Consider the following 19,192-nt stretch of genomic DNA (forward strand, 5'->3'; position numbering starts at 1 on the left):
TCTGTATACTGGTATAAATGTCATTACATCCTCCAAACTTTCATTTTTGTCTGATGTTGTGTCTATATGGTAAAACATCAGCCATTAATAACAGAGAGATCTTTGTGAAGAAATCTCTTGAAAATAAATATTTCAATATTTTTTTGTGGGTAATGTTATGGATTGAAAAGCACATTTGTCCTACTTCTGTCTGGAGCACTACACCCTCCCGTCCCATAGGGGGCGCTCGTCAGATGCATGGATGGTGTGTCGAATAAGGAAGGGTGGCTTTTCCTTTTCGGTATTATGAATGAAAGTCTGTCCTATGATTTTAGCCCAGAAATAGTAATAACCGACCGCTTTCAATAAGGTACTGATACAGAGCTGAACTAAGCTCGCGTTAATTAGTTCAAGATGTCTGCGAGTGCGGTGTATGTCTTGGATTTAAAAGGAAAGGTAAGGTAACAGTGCTGCTGCTACTTTGCTAAGCTAACGTTAGCCTAGCCACCACATTCTTCATTGACAGATTATGATGTGGTTCAGTGTGCAGCAGGGTTGCTAACGTGTCATGGCTTTTTGATGCTGTGTTAAGGTTTCGGCTTGTGATTTAGACCAGAAAGATGCACCTAAAGCAAAGAGGTCGGTTTCATGTGATGAGTAAAACTGAAAAATACAAGGCCACGTAAAGCTACGCAAGAATAACGACGGATAAGCTGACTAACGAACTGGTGACCAGCTGTTAGCAGCAGCGAATGTGAAGAGGTTGCCGAAACTCCCCTAAAAAATCTTAAGTTTCACTTCTCATTGCTTCTTTGCAAGGCATTACATACATTTTGGTATACTCCTGCGGCCTGTTTTCAACCGTGAACGTCTTCTAGTTAATTCGGCGAATAAGTTATACATCGACATGCATTGAATTTAAGAAGCATCTCAAGTTTACAGTGTGTGCTTCTACCGCCCACAGCTCTGTCAGAGGTGTTAAACAGCTTAAGTAGCACCTGCATCACAGACAAGACACGTTTTATGCCGAGGTAATATTGTAAAGGTGCTTTACTCAGGATTTAAATGTTAGATTTTTCCATCTAAAGTCCCTTTTGTTTGTACATAAAATGTATCGAGTCAAAACTTATCTCCTAAATGAGTGTTTAAAGATTAACAAAAGTACTGGTGTGTGAGGGAAAACATATATAAATATAATAGAATTTGGCTATAATGGAAATTTCCCTCCTTGGTTACTGCCAGCATCTTAACAACTATATAAATACTGTATATCATAATTTTGCTGCTACTGTTTATTTACAGTAACAGTGATATTGCAAACTATACTAATACTATCTGTTCCTTTCAGGTCCTGGTATGCCGGAATTACCGGGGAGATGTGGACATGTCAGAGATCGAGCACTTCATGACCCTTCTGATGGACAAAGAGGAGGAGGGGACACTCTCTCCCATCCTGGCTCATGGAGGAGTCCGTTTCATGTGGATTAAACACAATAACCTCTACTGTATCCTTCTTGTTCCTGAATGATATTTGTACCTAAGCATCTCTTCAATACTTGGTATTATGTTTATTTTGCTGATTGGGTTTTCAAATCTTGAAGTTAAATTTCTTAACAAACATCACACCAGTGGTTGCAACATCCAAGAAAAATGCGAGCGTCTCGCTGGTTTTCTCCTTCTTGTACAAAATCGTCCAGGTAGGGTTGAAAGCTCTTACCTGCGTTGGTCTACAGCAGATTTAGATGACTAACAAAGCCATGCACTCTATATTTACAGTGATGGACAAACATAGTTATAAAAACATGTTTGTGTTCTTCAGGTTTTTTCAGAATACTTCAAAGAATTGGAAGAAGAGAGCATTAGAGATAACTTTGTCATCATATACGAGCTGATGGATGAGCTGATGGACTTCGGCTATCCTCAGACCACAGACAGCAAGATTCTGCAAGAGTGAGTACCCTCTTAGCCCCAGTCTCACCACAATTAACCTGATGTTACATTCATTTAAGGTGCAACGAATGAATACAGCCATTTTTGATTAATCTTTGAGTTGTTTTCTGGCTGTTATTTCAGTCGATCCAATTTTATTTATTTTTTGTACAGCGTACAACGCTGTGGTACTGTACTGCTAACGTCGTACTTAGACCCTCGATCTGAATAAGGAAAAACTCCCCCCTAAATAAACCCTTTAACATGAGAAAAGACGGAAACCTCAGGAAGAGATAGAAGAGGGATCTCGCTCCTCCAGGAGGAACAGGCTTGCAACAGATGGCATGTGTACCTAATAGATCAGTGAAAAAATCACAATATGTAATGTAAAAAGTTTGGTGAAAAATACAGCTATATAAGAGGAAGGGAAAGAAGAGTCTATTTTATAACATGTCATATAATGTGCAACATGGTAAAACTGGATCTCTGCAAATAACCCATCTCCGAGGAGCAGTGATATCAGTGGGGTGAGGTGTGTGCACAGACCCCAAAGGGCGCTAAGGGCGCACTCACACTTGGCCCGGTTGCTCCATACCATGCCGAAGCACGATTGTCCCTCCTCCCCAGCCCCCCACTGGCCTGAACTCGCATTGCTCCGGCTGCAACCGGGCCTGACTTCAGTTACCTCATGTACAAATGTCGTCATGTCGTAGCGCGGTCACTGCACAATTGAGAACAACAAAGAGAACATGACTTTACTGGGCTTTTTTTGGCTTTTTTTGTGTCATTTTGCTCATAGACACCCTCTCACATTCCTGGATTTTTTGATTATGCAAGGCGGCGTAATACACATGATTATACTTCATGTCCACATTGCGCACCCGTGCTTGTGTTCGAGCATGAGCAACCATACCAGACTACAGAGCAGCGTCTTTCACTCAGCCTCCATCATAAAAAAATACTTTTTCTTTTGTAGAATAAAGGGACTACAACATGCGCTTCATAGCACCATTCTGTATGTAGAATGACAACTAAATGAAACTTGAACTTAATATCTTACAGTCAATCAAAAACCCAAATTCATTGTTAACATTACATTCATTTAGCTGATGTTTTCATCCAAAGCAAGTTATAAAGAACGTCAAATCTGCTGAATTCCTTTAAGCACTTAATTTTAACAATTATTTGAAACAATTAAAAGGCTGCAAATCATAACAGTTGAAAAGCTTTAATTAACAAGTTCGGTATTTTTACCTGGTATTCAACATTACCAAAATTGTCAGTGTTAATTATGTGTTAATCAGCTGAAATCAGGGGTTTTACAAATCCGTGTAGCACAACGTGTCAATCCAGCTTTCTACTGGTGTGAAGATCTTATACGCTGATTGCTATGTAGCCGTTAAATCAGGTTACTCCTTTCACCTTTGTTGTACTGTAAATGACCGTTAAAACTTACAGTACTGTGGTTGACGCAGACACGTAGTAAGCTAACTCTGGATTTCCCCTAGTGTTCTGACTACTGCAATCAGTCAGACAGTCCTCCCTCGGTAACCATGAGACTCTCTGTTTTCCTTTGATGCTTTCTGGGAACTCACCACTGCAGACAGTCGATTTCCCCTTTTTTCTGTTTTTTGCCTCAGTGTTTACATTTTTGTCTCTCAGATACATAACCCAGGAGGGGCACAAGCTAGACACTGGCGCCCCGCGACCCCCTGCCACAGTAACCAACGCCGTCTCCTGGAGGTCAGAGGGCATCAAGTACAGGAAGAATGAGGTCTTCCTGGACGTCATTGAGTCAGTCAACCTCCTGGTAGGAACTCCTTGTTTTAGAAGCGCTGTGTTGCTTAAGGAAAGCCAGTCACAGTTTTTGTAAACTTCCTCCCCGTGTGCGTCACAACAATAGTGGGCTGATGTTGCTGTATTTCTGCACACTTTCTGTACGCTTTCTTTGGTGGGTTTCTCTGTCCCTTTGTGACCCCCTGACACTGTAATCCCTTTTTTTTCAGGTTAGTGCCAATGGTAATGTTCTACGTAGTGAGATCGTTGGCTCCATTAAGATGCGTGTCTTCCTGTCTGGAATGCCTGAGTTGCGTTTGGGCCTTAATGACAAGGTTCTGTTTGAAAACACTGGACGTGAGTTCTCTCTTGCAGCAGATTTCGGTCATATTGTATTAAAAATGGTGATGAAGGTTCTCAGTCATCCAGGTCATGGTAAACCTAGGTGTTGTTTCAGTTTCTTGAACACGTTTCACCTCTCATCCAAGCGGCTTCTTCAGTTCTAACCAATTGTATTAAAAAGTGATTCAGTAAATTGAGGCGCTGCCTAATGGAGTTTTGATTATAATTAATTACCCTTTCAAAGAATACAACAGTGAAAATCAGACAGATGTTCTTGGCACTTACTGCCTTGTCCATCTGTCCCCTCATGCTGATTGGAAAAACCTTTTAAAGTTATTTGCAAATTCAGTTTGACCTAGTTCTGATTTACACAAGTTAATGCAATGCAGGTTCACTCTTCTTATATTTTTATTTCTCCTTTTTAAAATGATCTGTTTTGTTTCTTTTATCTTGTAGGTGGGAAGAGTAAATCAGTAGAGCTGGAGGATGTCAAGTTTCATCAGTGTGTCCGTCTGTCTCGCTTCGAGAATGACCGTACCATCTCCTTCATTCCTCCAGACGGAGAGTTTGAGCTCATGTCTTACCGCCTCAACACTCACGTGAGTACTGTGGATCAGACACCTTCCAGCCCCTTTTGTATTCTTCCAACAGGGTCTGGTAGTTCCACAGACCGACGCATAACAAGAGTAAGGTGTGAAATAACACATGCCAAGCACAAAATCATAACACACTCGCAAGTGATTTTCTGAGATGATATCAGTTAAGTTCCTTTGGTTCTTGTAGCCTTTTAAAATGTGCCTGCTCTCATATATGGTCATTACAGGCCGCCATATCAACCAAAAACCCCCTTATACTGCCTCTCCAAGGCTGGAATATTGCACCGTTATTCCACTTCGCCGTCTGTATGAAAGTTACAGAGGCAGAATGGGGGGGGACAGTTTCGTTCCGCCTCTGATCTGCCAGCAGAAGTAAAAACAGAGGTGAATTGACGTCTGTGTGAAAGTGTAAGCTGGCAGGGTGTGACATTTTGATGACCTTCACAGGCCAACAACTAAACAGATCCTTCACTGGATGTTGCTCAAAATAAAAGAACCTTCAAAATAAAAGAAAAATGTCCCACACTTTAACCCACAAAGCAACGTGACAAGACCAGATAACAGTAATGTGATAGCAGGTAGTGTGTCTGATAACTAATATGAAGAAAAAATGCTGAATTTATACGTGGAAAAGTGGCTGTCACCCTGTCTGTCCCACCCCCTTCTCATCATACTGAGCAGCGAGAGCCAAGCAGCTCCTGCCGTTTACTGGCACTGATAATGCAACGTGATTTTGAGCAAAAAACTTTAACTCACAATGTCTTTGTCGCCTTCCACTTTTGTGTTGTTGTAGTTACTGTCTTTGGCAATTTATATAAAATTAATATCACCGCGACTGTCAGCCCTCTTCGATGAACATCCCCCCTTCAAAACAGCATCCCTCTTTGGGAGTGAGAGCCAGATAAGGTCCGCTATTTACTGATGGCGATAATGTGATGTAATTTCGAACAAAAACGTATCTTTGTCACTTTCCACGATGCATGGTGGGTCAGGATCTCAATCACAACACATTAAAACAACATCCATATGATTATTAAATGCCGAGACATTTGTAGATTTACAGATAGAAACGCACACACACACAAAAAAAATTCATAGATGGCAAGGTTATGATGTGTACCATCACGCCTCTTTTGTTACCGCAACACCAGCATGCTATATAAAGTGACACACTGGGGTGGCGTTATGCCAGCGCTGGTTGATTCAGTGTAAAAAAACAAAGGCGGTGTAGTGGCGAGCCTTCGTTGCTACGGTGTTACGGAATCTCTGTTTAAAAAGGGCTAATGAGTCAGCTGTAGGAAACACAGGCAGCTAATGTATTTGGAGTCACCAGACTACAGGGTACTATGCAAGGCTGGGCACAGTCCCACAGTTGAGCTCATAATGCGTCATCTTTGTTCACTTCTTTTATTTGAATGAGGTTTTACTTTTTTAATTTAGAAGAAACTCCAATAAGAATTGAATCTCACAGCCCTTCTTACTGACTCTCTTTTGAGTTACCACAACATTTTTGTCCATGCTGCTCACTCGCACAACTAACGTAGTTTGCCAGATAATGTATTGAAATGTATACAGATATACAGATATAATGTATTATTTATAACAATAATGTTGTTTTGCTGAAGTCTGAAATCTCTACAGCGATGGCGAGTGTGTCACAATCGTCAAATTTATGGAAAATACGCCAGGTTAAAATAAACTTTCCTTTAACCACTGACTAGACCATCAATTCAACAGTGTGTGAAATAAATTGTGATAAAAGCAGGCGAATCATGAACATATACGACAGTATATAAACTACGATAATGACTCGAGCACATGTGGTGTTCCATGTTTCATGTTTTTTTTTCTGGCCTTATAAGTGAAGCAGTCCACCAAAGTAACTTCAGCCAGTTTCTCTATGGTGTCTGGTAAATATTTACAAAAATAATGAACAAAGATGTTTACAACAACTTTTTACAACAAGGCACAGTCGGTACAAGAACTAAATATTTGTACACAAAACTTCTAAACTGGAAACACCGAAAGAGATTGGGTCTCAGCCAAACCAGCCTCTTCTCAAGTGGGGCTGAATTGCATCATCATGAACCAGGCCTTTCACTTTATAAATCCCAACTGCATAGTTATAAAAGGAAGTTGAAAATCAAATATAATGAGTAATACAGGAGGCTGTAAGGAAGCACATTAGGTTAAAAAAGTTTAAACTGGCATCCAATTCTCACTAATATTTCACAATAGGGTTTCCAGTAAGCCTGTGAGAAGGGAAGTAGAACAGTGGAGCAGAGGTCGTTCCAGCTTTAGCAAGCAGTAACTACCACAAAAAAATTTGAAATGAACTACCCAAGAAACAACAATTTTAAAAATGTAATGTTATTTAGATAAAATAAAAACAAGTGCAAGACTTGAAACCACAAAAGTTTACACATTTCTTCCTTATTTAAAGTGTTTCGACAATATGAAATCTATTTTACATGTAATTTAATTCAAACCTCACCAACATAGCAAGTGAGCCGCATTTTTTACATAAAAATCCAAAGGTTTGATCTGCATGATAGCCGATACACCCGATACAAGTGTTTTGAATCTATACCTCTTTTGTTCTTCGTAATGCCTGAGTTCTCTCTCTCTCCCTCAATGTACTATAGAGGTAGATATATAGGCCAGCATTAGTTTATTGTGAAAAGATAAGTTTCTTTTTATATGTTGAAGACACAACGAAAAAACTAAAATTTGCTGTAGAGAAATGCAAAATGAACTTCTACGTAGTGTGTCCAACAGAAAGAAAATACAGATTACATTTTTTTAACTGTAAAATATAAGGCTCAGTATCCATATTGGTCACGATGACAAAAAAACCTGAGAAATTTGAAGGATGAACGTTTTTGTCCACGTTAAAACATTATTTAGCTGATACATTGTTAGTGGGTTATTTAAAACTCTCCAAATCTTATGAGGGGTGGATGTTATAAAAATGTATCGGTAACTAATAGTGATTAGTTAAATATATTTATATCATGAATAAAATATAATTTCATAGATATTAAATACAAGTTAACTTTTAATATAAAACTATTACTCACTGATTAGTTATATTTAGTTTTAAAATACATATGATGGCAACACTGAAGTTGATATATTAAGATTAGAACCCTTAAAGTGTAACTCTCGCCAAAATGCAACCTAGGCTTTTTTTGTGAATGTACTCGAGTCAAACCTTCGTGTAAAAGCATAATTACAACGAAAAAGCCACTTTTAAGATTTACCGTAGTTTCGTTTTTGGGTCAAAATCATTTTCAATTGCGTGCTAGGGGCAGCTGTATGGTAGCATCAAAATCGCTATTTTTAAAACACTAAGAAGACTCCACACAACATGAAACTTTGCTCGTAGTATCACCAGGGTGCTCACATGAGCATTGAGAACATTGTTTGTGTACACAGAGTTTACTAAAAAGAAGGTTTTTGAACAACTCATGGTAGCAGTAGCAGTAGCAGTAGTCGTCCTGCCAGTCGAGATGAGTCGATCCCCAAGTGCGGCGTAACATCGAGGAGAAAGCTCCATGTTACATCGGGGATCGACACATCTCGACTGGCAGGACGGCGACGAGCGGAGCAAGCTACTTACTACAAGCTTTTGGTTTTAGATCAGACAGCTGTCTCTACCTGTCAGTTATCCACCACACCAATCAGCGAACTCTGTGCTCGATTATCTTCACCTTGGTCGAAGAAACCATGACTTGTCCTTCTTCTCAATTCATGGTGAACATCATTGATAATTCAGGCAAACTTTGCCTTTACATAAAATGTTTTGATTAATTTCATAGACTGACTCCACACCACGTTGTCATGGCCAGTCACAAACCTGTTGCGCAACTACACAGCCTGTCAAGAGCCCTCCCAAGTTTGCGCAGATCTCACAACACTGATTCCACACAATACAAATTTAAGTATGTGACTACTTGCTGTTGTTGTTGGTAGTTTTGGAAACTGAGCAAATGTATGTTCTATTCCTAAACATTTTGTCGGTTCCTGTTGTAGTGACACCTGCCGTCCACTAGGTGGTGACTGTGTCACGTGTTATTTAAACTGCCATGTGTGATAAATGGAATGGAGGCTCTTGTTTAAAATCTATTGTTTGCATCTTAGGTGAAGCCCTTGATCTGGATTGAATCTGTTATTGAGAAGCACTCCCACAGTCGGATCGAGTACATGATCAAGGTGGGTCAGTTGCCATGACATTTATCTCAGCATCGTTGTTGTTGTCATAAACACGCTGTCGTAATTATTCATAACAGAACAAGTAAAAAAAAGACTTGAGGTAAGTGCAGTAAATTATAATGATTTTCAGGGACTTTGGTCTTCCTTATATTTAGTGTCCTGTTCTCACACAACAAACCATGTTTAATGCTATAATTAAAACTATCATTAAGTTTTAATACCCTGTTCAGGCGGAACATCGTGTTAAACTTGACCTGCTTGTTTCTCGTCTCAGGCGAAGAGTCAGTTCAAGAGGCGTTCCACAGCCAACAACGTGGAGATCCACATTCCAGTGCCAACTGACGCTGACTCACCCAAATTCAAGACCACAGTGGGCAGCGTCAAGTGGGTGCCTGAGAACAGCGAGATCGTCTGGTCGATCAAGTCCTTCCCTGTGAGCAGAAAATATGACTCATGAGTATCATAAAGATGGTTAAAAATTGACTTATGTTTGTGTTTTTTGGTAACGCCAAAATAAGAATATGGGTTGCAGTTTTGGCTGCCACGATGTCAGTTTCTGCATTTGTTCCATAGTTAATGCTTATAAAGACTTGATTTAACACATGCAGATTCCAGAGTCGTATAGAGTTTGTGTTGTGACTTGTGTTGTGTCGCAGGGTGGAAAGGAGTATTTGATGCGGGCCCACTTCGGTCTGCCAAGTGTAGAGGCTGAAGATAAGGAGGGGAAGCCACCAATCAGTGTCAAGTTTGAGATCCCGTACTTCACCACCTCAGGCATCCAGGTATGCCTCACACACATCCCCACATGACCTTTGTTAAACTCAACGAGTAATTTGTTTAGCCTACTTGCAGCAGCACATGGACAGAGGTAAAATAAGCTATTCAGACAAAATGTTATCACAGGAACATTCACTAAATCTGTTTACAGTCGCTCAAACTGTGTTTATCATTCCGATATAGTAAACCATCTGGCAGCACATTCAAACATATGCTGCAGTTTATTTGCACCTGCGTGCATAGTCCAAATATCTTGTGGTTTTCTGTTGTTTCTCTGTCATCCTGGATTTAGAATTTGTGGCACGTAGCAGTGTATCCCAAATGTACTCCCTCACCAGAGCAGGAATTTAAACAATTCATATTTGTCCTGTTTTTGGCCAGAGGGGGCAGTGAGGGAGCACTGTTAAACTGTTAGATTCCTTCTGTGGTAGAGAAAATTTCTACTGTTGAGCAAAGCAGAAAGCAGCTGCTCATCAACTTGGACATGGCCCTCTGCTTTTTATGTTAATCACAGTAATAGAAAATGTCTTTCTTAGTTACAGGTAAGTAGATTCATTGGATTTTGATTGTGATTCCCATGAAACTGAGAGGAGAAGCTAATGTTTTTCCTCCATGTTTGAATGAAAACTCTTGCTGACCACAGACTTACACAGATACGCTGCACTTACTGTATAATCACAGTTGTCCTCTGATTATACGTGCAGCACCACAGCAACACAAAATTAAGTTTTCCCATGTCTTGATGTGAGGAAACAGTGGCAACTTGAAAAACTCTGCTTGAAAATGTCGTATTTTTGCCCGAAGAGAAAAAACAGCATTTTTACACACTCACAGCTCAGTGCTGCATTAACCAGATTTCACTTGACTTAGTTATCTAAAGCAAGAGCTCTTAAACTGAAAGTGTTGTTCAAACCAGTAGTTTTAATTGACTGCATTCATTTGAATGCTAGTTTTCCAATAACATAAGATGAGTATTATCAGCTAAGACAGACTTTAAAATTATGGATTGTACAGCTCAATAGAACAGAGTGGTAATAAAAATCACAGGAAAAAGATCTGTGTATTTTCTATTTATTATGTGTAGATTTTATGTAGAATATTCACCCTAAAACTTCACACTTAGGTCACTTTGAAGACACATCAGATCCTCAGCTTACACATCTGTAGACGCAGTCAACTCCTCCACCAATACCTCCCTCAGATTCTCACTATTGTTCTTGAGAATAGTCAGTTATATGTATGTGATGAACTGCAATCACACTGTAATTGCAAAATGTGATTTTAGAAGCAGCTGTCATCGTCATAGATTTTCTTGAACAATTACTAATTCCAAAACCAAACATTCAACACGGAAAATGACATGTTACTCACGTACTGTTAGTAAGTGTTTCTGTTAAAGGAAGTGCAGGGAGTAGATCCCTACAGCAGCCAAGCTTATCACTGATGAATTCTTATAGCTGTATAAACATCTCAGTTTTATATAAATGTTCTATTTCAAAACTTACTTTAAGCGTATTTTTAACAAAAAGCGCTTTGATCAACTGTATTCTTCTTGACTGTTGAGCTCCTGAATCTCTCCTTCTAACACACTTTTATTTATTTGTTAACTTCTCATACTGCTTTCTGGTTAACTCTCATTAAAAGAGCTACAAGGTCACATTTTCCAGCTTCTCCACATTTCCTATGATACTCAATAAAACGTTATTAGGTTGTATGGACATTATGCAGCCCACTCGGAAACAAGACGCTCAATCCCACGTTAATTGAAATCTATAATACTTTTAATTGGGGTGGTTTTGGCCGTATAAGAATGCATGTCATTTTCCAAGGTAATTTAGCAGCTCCTTCCTTCCTTTCACGTTTTTTGCCAGACCATAAATGAACAGATGCTCGAATAAAAAGCAAGTTATGTCATCATGTACGATAAAGGCAGGTGTGGAGTCACTTTGAATATCAATGAACCAAAGACTTGTCCTATGTTGTGTTAAACATTTCTTTCAAAGATAACTTTTCATGTTATTCTTTTCAAAATGAATGTTAGCGGTATCTTAACTCTTTCATGGAACTTTCAACAAGCCACTGAATTAAAGTAACATGTTTTCACACACCTCTTTTTATGGATCATAACAATGTAAAAAATGTATTCGTACAACAAAACATTTTTTTCTTTTAAAGGTAAAAAATAAAGAAAATGAACTAAAGATCTTATAAAACCAACAAAAAGTCTCCTGATATGCAGCACAATCTTTATAGAACTAGGTCATACTTTCTCATCTCTTTGGTTGATGGATCCTCTTTTTGTGGTTTTTGAAAAACCATTGCTGAGTTGTATTCAAATAAAAAAAAACAGGGTATTTCCTCTTTCCTTCAATCTGAACACACCCTTTTGGCAGAGATGTTACTGTCCACGGTGATCAGAATGAGGTGGTCAAAGTTAACAACCATTATTGTTTTTAAATGTGGCTTTTTTCTTTGGTTAATAACAGTATCAGCAGTATCACCCTGGATTTATTTAGTTGTCAGTCATTGAAAAAAATCACACTGATATAATCATTTGAAGAAGTATGCAATGGAATAATGTAAAATGAATCATATTGACAACAGATTATGATCAGAAAACTGTATTCAGAGGCAGTATTCACTTTCTCAGCAATACTATCATTACTATTAAAGGAAATTTCAGCTGATTGGTTGAGTAGTTTTTAAAAAAATTCAGTTGGCCGTTGGAAGCTGCACTAAATAGAAATAGATATACATGGTGAAACCTATGAAACTAGAAACAGCCTAATGTCACGAATGATTTTTCTTCCGTTAAATCGGTAACTTCCTGGAAGGAAGCCACCTGAAAAGGTCTGGTTCTGAAAGCCACAGTGCGCCCTGGGGACTTTTTTTTTCTTTTTTGTTTTTGCCCCAACTTAATTTAACTAGTAGTACTACTAGAGTACTAGAGATGGCTCAGGTAGCTTGAATTAAGTACAACAAAGATGACATGACAAATCAAAAGTTCTAGACTTAAGTAGTAGAGACAACCATTTAAGGGTTGAGCCCGAAAATTTATTTGAAGTAGGCATGGAAGGATATGAAAATTTAATGTCACAATTATCCTGTCCACCATAACTGCGATTCACGATATTATCCTGGCAATCATCAAAATATTCTTAAAACTCGAAAAACTAAAATTGCACTAAAACATACTGGAATCACTTCAACCTTATATTTTCTTAGGAAACCAATATTTTTGTTGCATCACAGATAGGACACAATTCTGTTTTTTGTGAACAATCAGAAAATCTTAAATAAATAATCATGAATCATAAATCATAAGGTCCTCCTGCACGACTCATTGTGTGTGTTTTATTGCGATCTGGGATAAAATCTGTTCTAGTCCCATCCATAATATGTAGTTTTGACTACTAATATTTGAAATAAAATAACTCATATCGTAGTTTAATGAGTTAAGAGTGATTACTGGAAATTATGTTGTCCGTTGGCATTTAGGATCTACACATGTGGACATAAATTATCAGTATTAGAGTTGTAGTTGCCAGTTCCCATGTTGTTGTTGGCCTCCACAGCACCTCCACTGTCTGTCGAACCAAAAGCTTAAAAACTTCTTGCTCACTGTTTGCAACCGCACTGTGGTGCACAGACCATCTCATAGGCAACCTATTAAGAGCCAGATTCCCACTGAACGCTAGTGTCAGGCCAGTAACCTTTCCCTTATTACAGGGCAAAAGCAGACTGGGTCTCAGACTCTAATGCAGCCAGCAACACCACTCTGTACGTGTGAGAAGAGGCTGTGAAGTTTAATTAGACACATGTCAATATCAAAGCATGAGAAAGTTCCTCTTAGCTGTACCACTAAGTGTAGGGGAGAGCACATGTGAAGTGTGTATGATGCACGTAACTGCACCTTATAAATTTTACTAGAAATGGAGCAACCCCACACTTTGGCCCGAGTGGCAATAAGAGCAGAACTGTAGTTACATTTTCAAATCTCCCGTCTTTAGGTGATGTCGAAGGAACCCAAACAAGCTGGCAGATGCATTATGGGTCATAGCTTCTACCAAAAGCCTGATAAATCCAGACCACACATGTAGTCTGTACTTACCAAACGAGATGCAACAAACATCCTCCTTTCCCCTTCTCATCTTACAAGCCATAATGATATTTTGCGGAGGATGGCTTTTGATGGCTTTCTGCTGACTGCGTACCCACGGTCAGGCCGACTGCATGTTTGGCTGCAGGGTTCAGGGAGAAGTGCTGTGCCGGCAAACTTGGTGATCCCGTGTCTGTGTGTTTGTCGTCATGTGTCTGCTGGCCACGGCGCTCTCTCTCCCTCTCTGACCTCACTGTGTAGTGGAAGGTAATAACAAGGCGGCCACTACCGAGGCCCGCCGCACAAATTCCTGCCCTGTCTGTCCGGCTTTCAGCTGGGAACGGGCGCAATGGAGACACGGCACGGCAACATCTCCCAGAGAGGGGTCGTGTCAGCCTTAAAATGGCAGCACTCCCATCGCTTTTAATTGTGAGAGCACAGATCAGACTTTTGTGAGGTTTGTGAGAAAGTTGGTACTCCTAAAGCACACCGAAGCATGAAAGATATGTCTGTAATTATTTTTGGAGCGTACAGTGACAGATAGTTATTGCTACCACAAGATGAAATGACATACCGCAGAAGAGTAAGTTCTTAACCTTGTGGAAAAGATATTAATTAAGCAATATTTCATCTTTTATAAACTGGTCACTTTAAATCTAACTAATATGGACAGATTGTCACAGTGGCGTAAGTTTTAAGTGTTTTTTTTTCTCCACCTGATGGCTCATCGTGTTCAGTGGTGGACAGGCTGGCAGGGTATTTTTAGAGTGTATTCTCGAAATTCAGCTCTGTGGTAACACTGCTCTGGTGAAATATCAGTTAATGCCTTGTGAAAGTTGTATCTCAATTATGCTGATGTGCATTTTTTTTTCTCCTCCACCCTGGCGTCGAAAAACAGTATGTTACAGTTATGTAAATTCACATTGAGTGTCCCTTGAAAGCTGTTCTGTATCTGCTTCCCCCTTCTCAGTGTGACTCATACTACTGCTTCCTCATCAACAACACTTCTCTTACTACAACTTGCATCTTGCTAAAAGCCTAAAGGAGCACTTCACTGAAAATCTATCTTTTGAGTGTCAAATACTTCCTGTCTATAGGCTTAAAAAGTGGCTCTTAAAAATGGGTAGCTTTTGCCAACATCCCAGGAGCAGAAAGTGAAAAGTCAAAATACTCAATTAGAATATTCCTAGAAACATCTTAAACCACCCCTGCAGCATAATGCACTTCAACATCTTCACTCTGTATGTTCAATGTTACAAATAATCCTAATTTAGCCTTTAAAACACCAAAATACAACTTCCAGTAGAACTCTGGAGCTATGAGGAGGTTATAATGGACGGAGGAAGAAGGTAGGTTTAGTACATATTAATTACATTCACTGTGTGCAAAATGTTAGACTTTATTGTGCACTTTCTTACATTTACGTGTCATAAGCAAAAGAACAAATGTAATTCCCTCAAACGTATACTCTAACATACACCCACATACATACAGATACAACAGATAATGTGTAAAATATAATGATACCATGCTGCACCGACAATGGTTTATTTATTTATTGTCTATTTGTTGGGACGATTATGTAGCATAAACTGATGCCACACAACAGCATTTATAGCCTAAGCTAGTTTGCAATGAATGTCTCTAGATGGGTCTTTTTAAAAATACAATATGAAACACAAACTGTAATAAAATACATTAAAACACTGTAAAACAAGATGCACCAGTCATTCATGACTTCATGTCTGATACCTCTTCAAAAACTGTTTTGAGTTTAAATCCCAGTCAGGATCCAGTTAAAGTTCTGCAGGTAACAAATTCCACATGTTGATCCCCAGAAAAGAAATAGCTGTTTGTTAGTGCACCAAATTTTATTCACCTTGCCAGTTTGGACACACTAGATGCTCAAAACCTCCTTAGAATTTGTATGTAGTGTGGTAGTTGGGCAGTGGCTGTTCAGAAGTCCTGGATTCTAACCCATCTGTTTCAAGTACTTCATGTGCACTGTTTGCACTTCCTCCTCGTGTCAGTTTCCTTTGGGTGCTCCAGTACTCACTACTACCTTCCACAGTCCATAGACATGCACAGTAGACGAGTTGTCTCCTAATTTTGCCATAGGTGGTATTTATGTTTGTTTTGTATGTGTTGGACTGGCAGCCTGTCCAGGGTCTATTGTGGCTTTTTCCCAGTACATGCTGGTATGAGCTCCAGTGCCCCCATTATCCTGCACAGGATAGGTTTAGATCATGGATGGAAAATGTAAAGGATTAGGTAGTTTATCTTTCTAAAAAGTTTACTTGATGTTAACGATGGCTTTTGTGTTGTTTGTTACACTAGAACCCAGCCACTTAAATCATTTTTTGCAGTGCAAACTGTTCATATCAAAGAAGTGTTTGGAAAAACTGTCAGCAAACTCGTGTTTATACCTGTCATTCATCTTTGTTTTCCCTCGACAGGTGCGTTACCTGAAGATCATTGAGAAGAGTGGATATCAGGCCCTGCCGTGGGTGCGCTACATCACCCAAAATGGAGGTAGGTTAAGAGTTCAGAAATGCTTGTGCTCACACACAGTGCCCATATGTGCTGTTATTAGGCAACAATTGGGCAATGCAGTGCAATGTGGTGGGAACCAACCTTGTACTGATGCAGTTCTATGAAAAGGGGATACAGTGAAGAACATGAGGCAATGTGGCAACGTCCTGCGAAATGTGAGAAAGTGAACTTTTTTTTTGTTGCGCTTCCCTGATCTTCATACTGACATTACCAAGGTTGCACATGTTGGTCTTTTTGCTAATGTTGCCACTAATTGCCAAACATCCTCATCTCATTTCCTTTGTATTCCATTCATTCTGGGTGGAAAGCATCAGCTGCCTCCACTCGCTTTCTCTCCGATTCGCTCCTTTTCTTTGTCCATTTGATTAAGTCTCATCCATTTCCTCCTCAGATTACCAGCTCCGGACCCAGTAGGCAGCGCCTCAGCCGGCAGTAGGCAGGTGGAAATCAGAGGGGGCGGAGTCGAGCCGCTAATGTGCTATCAATGGCAGGTGTCAGTCATGAGACCAGAGGACTGTCAGTATCTACTTTTTGTTTTGTTTTTGTATTCTTTGAAGTTTTATTAATTTCTGATCAATGCAAATATTAGATGGAGCCTTTGGTTAGACGAGGTTTAAAAAAAGAAGGAAAGTAATGATGTTTTACTACTGTGTGGCTCCGAATGTGAGTGAACGCCAAGAAAAGCAGGAGTAATGTTTACATCCAACCCAGACGGTGCAGAGACGTACACAATCTATTAGAAAGGTTCAAAAGAATTATGGTAGTATGTTACAATTCTCTCTTAAAGTTACTGTAATCATCTCACACAGGTTAATAACACACTCGCCGGTCAGTCTGAGTATGGTATTTTATATGAAGCTGCTTTGTTCTGCCACAATTCCTCTTTGTTGATTATCTGTATATATTTGTTACATGTTAATGGACTCCAGTGTTATTTGTTTGTAAATTAAAAAAGCTCTCTTTTCTTTGTATTATCACCTCTATGTGATGCCATTGATACGTGCCAGAGCGACGCCTTCCTGCATGGCTGTTGTGCTTTTTATTCATCTGGTAGACTCTTTTGACATTCAGCTTTGCAGTAAAGACTGAAACGTGGTCAGTTTAAGTTGCACGGTAAATAGAATACCAGTTGTAAAATTCCTCTATTCCCGCCCCAACACCTGTTTCCCTTCTCCCCGTCTGTAACCACATTATTTTAAATCATTAAATGTCTATTTAGAGAAACTGTTCCATCGTCTCCTTGCGTCATTTCATGTGTGATGTCACTGGAGTCATCACACTCAGCTGTCACAGTGTCATCTACAGGCACCTGTCCCACAAACCAATGAGGAATGCTGAATGCAGAGGAAAACTCTGCAGAGGAGGGGTTTTCCTGTATCAGGCCTGTGGTTGTAGCAGAACCCTGGATGGTTCTTTCCACCCTGTCCTGGAGGTCTTTTCAAACAGAGCGACTCTTAATACCCAGGGCCCGTGATATCATAGGCAGTTTAGAGCCAGCACTCCGTAAACATGCAGGAGAGCTGGGAAGGATGTGACTCAAGCTGTGGTCAGCGGTCACAGACATGCGAGAGAGAAACGTAGGATGGACCAGCACAGACTGGCTATTGTTCATGCCAAGCCAGACTGCAGTGGTCCTGCATGAGGTCATTCCTTAAGTTTGTCTTGTAAGGGGACCGTGATACTCTGAATTCATGTGAGTCACTTGGAGCAGGTGCTGAAGGTTACTCTCACCGTGACCTGAAATACCAGATTTGTTCTCATTACTGGTCACATGATGGATTTGACTGTGTCATCGGTGTTGCAGTGAGATTAATCTTGAAATTTTCACAAGCGCCTGTTGTTGTTGAAACACCTACACAGTAACTGTTCCTAGCATGGAAACAAAGAATGTTTTTCACGACAGTCATCAAGATCAAGTTAAGTGTTAACCAGCCTGGAACCAAAACATACGAGTTTCTAGTGTTTTGTTCTTATCTTCAGATGTATCTTTTTTTTTGCATCTCCAGACGTAGTTTTGCACCACGCAGACATTTTCTGAGATAACATCTTAAATATTTCAATAATATATGATTTCAGGCAGACATTTCCTGTCATAACAGTTTGACTTAGAAAACAAGTCAGTTAAGTCGGCTGTATTTGGAGAAGAGCAAAGTGATCTACAAATAATGTCGTAATAGGCAGTTTCTTTGTCTGTTTTAGGACTTTTGCTGCTTTGCAGAGCTAATCTTTGCTGCAGTTTGGCGTGCAAATACTTGTCGTATCCAGCAGTGATCTGACTGTCAGGTATGAGACTGTTAATAGCACCTACTCAGACCAGATTAAATTTACCTCAACCTTTCTAACAGTCTGGTGTTGGGGGGGACAGTCTTCTACATGATCCTCTAATCATACAAAAATCTGTATCTTAACATAATATCTGCGACTCGAAGTCCTGAATTCCCAGCAGCACAGCCGTTGGTAGAACACACTTACTGGTGAACGTGTGCTTCCCCTCACTAGGGATCAGTCTCTGTGATACTTGGCAGAGCAGTATAGTTTTTGGCACATGATGAGAAGGATGCATTCATCAAGCAAATTCAACCTCCTAGGAGTCCGAGGGGAGACCTGACATATACCTCATGTTGCAAGATTGCTTACAGAGGGCTTGGTTGCAGCAAAACATGAGTATCCTCTCTCATGTTCACAAATATTTACCATAAGCACATACTCTCTTATCTAAGAGCAACCGCAGGGTAATCATAACATGTTTCCCAAAGATGCAGGTTCCTCATTCATGTTAAAAATGTGTCGAGTTAAGCGAATTATATAAAAGCTGATCATCATTCAAAGCAGAAGTATTGAGATTAATAGTACAAGTAGCGGCACGCCCATGTAAATATCCTTTTCCTGCATTCAAAATGTTACATAAGTACAGAAGTTACATTAG

General features: G+C 39.7%; 1 protein-coding gene across 1 annotated transcript; it reads left to right on the top strand.

The window, feature by feature from the left end:
- Positions 1–243: 243 nt before the first annotated feature.
- Positions 244–17,495, top strand: ap1m1 (adaptor related protein complex 1 subunit mu 1). Its single transcript, XM_073491922.1, has 12 exons — positions 244–435; positions 1,328–1,484; positions 1,609–1,676; positions 1,799–1,929; positions 3,571–3,718; positions 3,915–4,041; positions 4,483–4,625; positions 8,766–8,837; positions 9,112–9,270; positions 9,494–9,619; positions 16,170–16,245; positions 16,658–17,495. Exons 1-12 carry the CDS (start codon positions 394–396, stop codon positions 16,678–16,680), a joined length of 1,272 nt encoding a protein of 423 aa, XP_073348023.1. The 5' UTR covers positions 244–393; the 3' UTR covers positions 16,681–17,495.
- Positions 17,496–19,192: the final 1,697 nt, after the last annotated feature.

Source organism: Pagrus major, chromosome 21, assembly GCF_040436345.1.
Source record: "Pagrus major chromosome 21, Pma_NU_1.0".
NCBI classification, from domain to species: domain Eukaryota; kingdom Metazoa; phylum Chordata; class Actinopteri; order Spariformes; family Sparidae; genus Pagrus; species Pagrus major.

Coding starts and splice junctions, on each gene's coding strand:
- ap1m1 (XM_073491922.1), top strand. CDS start 394: ATGTCTGCGAGTGCGGTGTATGTCTTGGATTTAAAAGGAAAG. Junction 436..1,327: donor TCTTGGATTTAAAAGGAAAG/GTAAGGTAACAG, acceptor TGTTCCTTTCAG/GTCCTGGTATGCCGGAATTA. Junction 1,930..3,570: donor GACAGCAAGATTCTGCAAGA/GTGAGTACCCTC, acceptor TTTGTCTCTCAG/ATACATAACCCAGGAGGGGC.